The sequence below is a fragment of the Octopus bimaculoides genome, chromosome 27 (assembly GCF_001194135.2).
Source record: "Octopus bimaculoides isolate UCB-OBI-ISO-001 chromosome 27, ASM119413v2, whole genome shotgun sequence".
Lineage (NCBI taxonomy): Eukaryota > Metazoa > Mollusca > Cephalopoda > Octopoda > Octopodidae > Octopus > Octopus bimaculoides.
Genome location: NC_069007.1, coordinates 18,661,870 through 18,666,119, shown reverse-complemented (window position 1 = coordinate 18,666,119; position 4,250 = coordinate 18,661,870). Strand labels below are relative to the sequence as shown.

The window sequence follows — 4,250 nt, the reverse complement described above, 5'->3', positions numbered from 1 at the left end:
CATAAGAGCATCACAGCAAACCACAGCACACACCCAAGGCGCACAGAGCTGCGCTCGGTAGTGAAGTGAAAGCACGTTATAAAAATAAAACTACTGAATAATAATAATAATAATATTCTGTTATTTCTTTCTCTTCCACTACCACCAATACTACTACGACCTATACTGCCAATTACTGTGCTGTCTATAGAACCAGTGTGAGAGTGAGAAATACAGAACCAGCAACAATGTCTTTGTCAGACCCGGCGCCGTCATCAAACCCCAAGAATTGCCAGAAACCCGATGGTGAGTCCTTCTCTTTACGTACTTTTAACCATTTTTGTCTGTTTGTCTCTCACACTCTCTCTCTCTCCCCCCCTTTCTCTCTCTCCCTTTCTCTCCCTCCCTTTCTCTCTCTTTCTCTCTCTCTCTCTCTCTTTCTCTCCCTCTCTCCCCTTCTGTCTGTCCCTCCCCCTCTCTCTCTCTTATGTATATACACGCTAATTTCAGTCCTTGGATAGCAGTCATGCTGCAGCATCACCTTTAAGGATCTTTAACTGATTGCTTATATTATATTGATACCTATTTGTTGAAGTGGTATGTTAGAGGACAAAAATGGATACAGCTTATACAACAATATCTATGCTTCATAAGCTCATCACAAAACCGCTCCACCATCTCCACCCACGCACAAACGTCTACACAAACACACACATACTATCCTTCTATCACACACACACACACAAACACACTATCCCTCTATCATACACACACACACACATGCACCATTAAGCATCATTTTACACAACACACACACACACACACACACACACACATACATTTCCTCACACAACATATTCACATGCAGGACCTTACACCTACATCTCAGCTTGTATCCGAATATGACCACCTCTTTGAAAGTTGTAAGTTTCTTGGATGTCACCATGGAAATCCACAAACGCAGGACAACTGCCAGCTATGGACTTGCTGGTCAGTTGCAGGATTAAGCGAGCTGTACTAAGACCACTTTTACATGACCCTTCCCACTTCGTGGCTGAGCAGTAATTTGAACTCAGAACGTAATGTAGCAATGGACAAAATGTCACCAAGGATTTTGCTTGGCATGCTAATGATTCTGCCAGCTCACTGCCCTAAAATAATAATAATAATAATAATAGTCGCCCTCCTGGTACTTGTGCCAGTGGCACGTGAAAGGACATTCGAGCAAGTTCGTTGCCAGTACCGCCGGACTGGCTCCTGTGCAGGTGGCACGTAAAATACACCATTTCGAGCGTGACCATTGCCAGTACCTCCTGACTGGCCTTTGTGTGGTGATTGACGATTTAAAGAATATTTCTCAGCATATTGGCATAGAAATCTTTTTTTTCTTTTGCCCCTATTTATAATTGTTTATAATTTTCACCTGAAAAGGTATTTTAATATGCTGGCCACTGATGAAATTTTTTGAAAAAACTTTATCCTATATTAGAAGTATATATATATATATATATATATATGAAGGTTTGGAGGTGATGTACAGGAATTATATATCAGAAAAAATAATAATCGGGTACTCAGATATCTGGATGGTTGTATATTTACAGATTTTTATTCATATATCACATGTTTTATAAATTAGCGCTTTCACCTAGTCTTGTAGGGTTTTCAAATTTGAAAACCCTACAAGACTAAAATATGTGACATATGAATAAAAATCTGTAAATATACAACCATCCAGACATCTGAGTACCTGATTATCCATTTTAACCCATGCTAGCATGGAAAGCGGACGTTAAACGACATATATACATACATATATATGTATGTATATATATAAGAATGCCTGAACATGTGTGTACATGTGTATGTGTATAGTACAAAGCTCTTCACTATTTCTCTCTAAGAGGTCAGCTGGTATGGATATATTATATCATAAAACTATTATTCAGTCTGTTTAGATTGGAGTGTTTTCTGTGTCAGTACATGGTATGTATTGTCACCACGCCTTCTGTCGCCTCTTTATTGACAGATAACTTATCAAACAAGATTCTATGCTTTCATACATTAACAACTATAAGCTCAGGAGCATGTTTTACTTGTGTCAGTCGTTAGACTGCGGCCATGCTGGAGCAACACCTTCAAGAATATTTAATTGAGTGAATTGATCCAAGTACCTGTTTCAGAAAAAAAATTTTTTTTTTTTTTTTTTTTTTTAAAGCTTGGCACTTATTCTATTGGTCTCCTTTACCGAACTGCTAAGTCATGGGGGATGTAAACTCGTAAATAGTATACCAACCACATGGTCCCGGGTTCAGTCCCACTGCGCGGCATCTTGGGCAAGTGTCTTCTACTATAGCCTCGGGCCGACCAAAGCCTTGTGAGTGGATTTGGTAGACGGAAACTGAAAGAAGCCCGTTGTATATATGTATATATATATATGTATGTATGTATGTGTGTGTTTGTCCCCCCAACATCTCTTGATAACCGATGCTGGTGTGTTTATGTCCCCCCAACATCGCTTGATAACCGATGCTGGTGTGTTTATGTCCCCCGTAACTTAGCTGTTCGGCAAAAGAGATCGATAGAATAAGTACTAGGCTTCTAAAGAATAAGTCCTGGGGTCGATTTCCTCGACTAAAAGGCGGTGCTCCAGCATGGCCACAGTCAAAAGACTGAAACAAGTAAAAGAGTAAAGAGTATACACTAAATGATACCTGTCCTCCACCCCTTTAAATTTCTCTGTTGTTTGTACTTTGTGCAAGTTGGACCTCATCATTGTTTAACGTCCGCTTTCCATGCTAGCATGGGTTGGACGATTTGACTGAGGACTGGTGACACCAGGTGGCTACACCAGGCTCCAATCCGATTTGGCAGAGTTTCTACAGCTGGATGCCCTTCCTAAAGCCAACCACTCCGAGAGTGTAGTGGGTGCTTTTACGTGCCACCGGCACGAGGGCCAGTCGGGCGGTACTGGCAACGGCCACGCTCAAAATGGTGTATTTTACGTGCCACCTGCACACGAGCCAGTCCAGCGGCACTGGCAACGACCTCGCTCAATATAAATATCTGTATATTTATACGTAAAAATTCATCATCTGAAAGTCTCCACCTTTTGCTTTCTCTCGTTTTGCATGTAGACATATCTACACATGTTTTGTATTTCATACCCAAACTGTTATATTTAATATGTTTCATATATTTGCTGTGTCTGATTTGTTTTATCTGCAGAATTGTATTTATTTCATAAAGGTTTTTAACAGCCATAAAGATCACATACACACACACACACACACACACACACAAACTCACATTGACGCAATCATTTTCAAATTCTAAAACACCCAGAAATACGCACACGCACATACACTAACACACATACACTAACACACACACACTAACACACACGCACACACTAATACACACAAACTAACACACACACACACACACACTAATGCACACACACACTAATGCACACACACACACACACTAACACATACACACATACACACACTAACATACACACACTAACATACACACACACACTAACACACACACGCACACACACACACTAACACACACACACACACACACACACACACACACACACACACACACACACACACACACACACACACACACACACAATAAATAAGGCCTGCTTGTCTCCACATTTTTGGGCCTCATTCCTTTCATTTCAACAGTTTTATGGAATGTCTTCTGTTTAATTCAAAAGCCGAAATCTACTTTATAAAAGGCACACAGACCTTCTGTTCTGTGTGGATGGTCAGCTTGACTTGTTTGTTATATTTCAATCATTTGAAATAATCAATATTTGTTGACATAGTAACCTAGATATATGTATATATATACACTATATAATACTAACTTTTTTTTATTATTATATCTTCATACACAGCTAATGTATCACCTCTTTCTCCCTCTCTCTGTCACACACACTCTCTCTCTTTCTCTCTCTGTATGTATTACACATTCTCTGTCTGTCCGTCTGTCTGTCTCTCTCTCTCTCTATATATATATATATGTATATATATATATGTGTGTATGTATGTATCTATGCATGTATTATATATATATACACACACCCACACACTCTCTCTCGGTCTCTCTCTCTCTTTCTCTCTCTCTCCATACATAATATATATACATACATATATATATATATATAGATATAGATATAGATATAGATATAGATATATATCTACATATATATATATATAGATATATATCTACATATATATATATATATATAT

At 38.9% G+C, this 4,250-nt stretch overlaps 1 protein-coding gene across 1 annotated transcript in view; it reads left to right on the top strand.

Annotated features, from left to right (window-relative positions):
- Positions 1-4,250, top strand: part of LOC106883793 (rho GTPase-activating protein 1) — a 60,246-nt gene that overhangs the window by 9,175 nt on the left and 46,821 nt on the right. The window contains exon 2 of the mRNA XM_052977150.1: positions 191-285. Coding sequence (XP_052833110.1) covers positions 228-285 — 58 coding nt within the window. The 5' untranslated portion in view covers positions 191-227. The remainder of the gene's footprint in view (positions 1-190; positions 286-4,250) is intronic.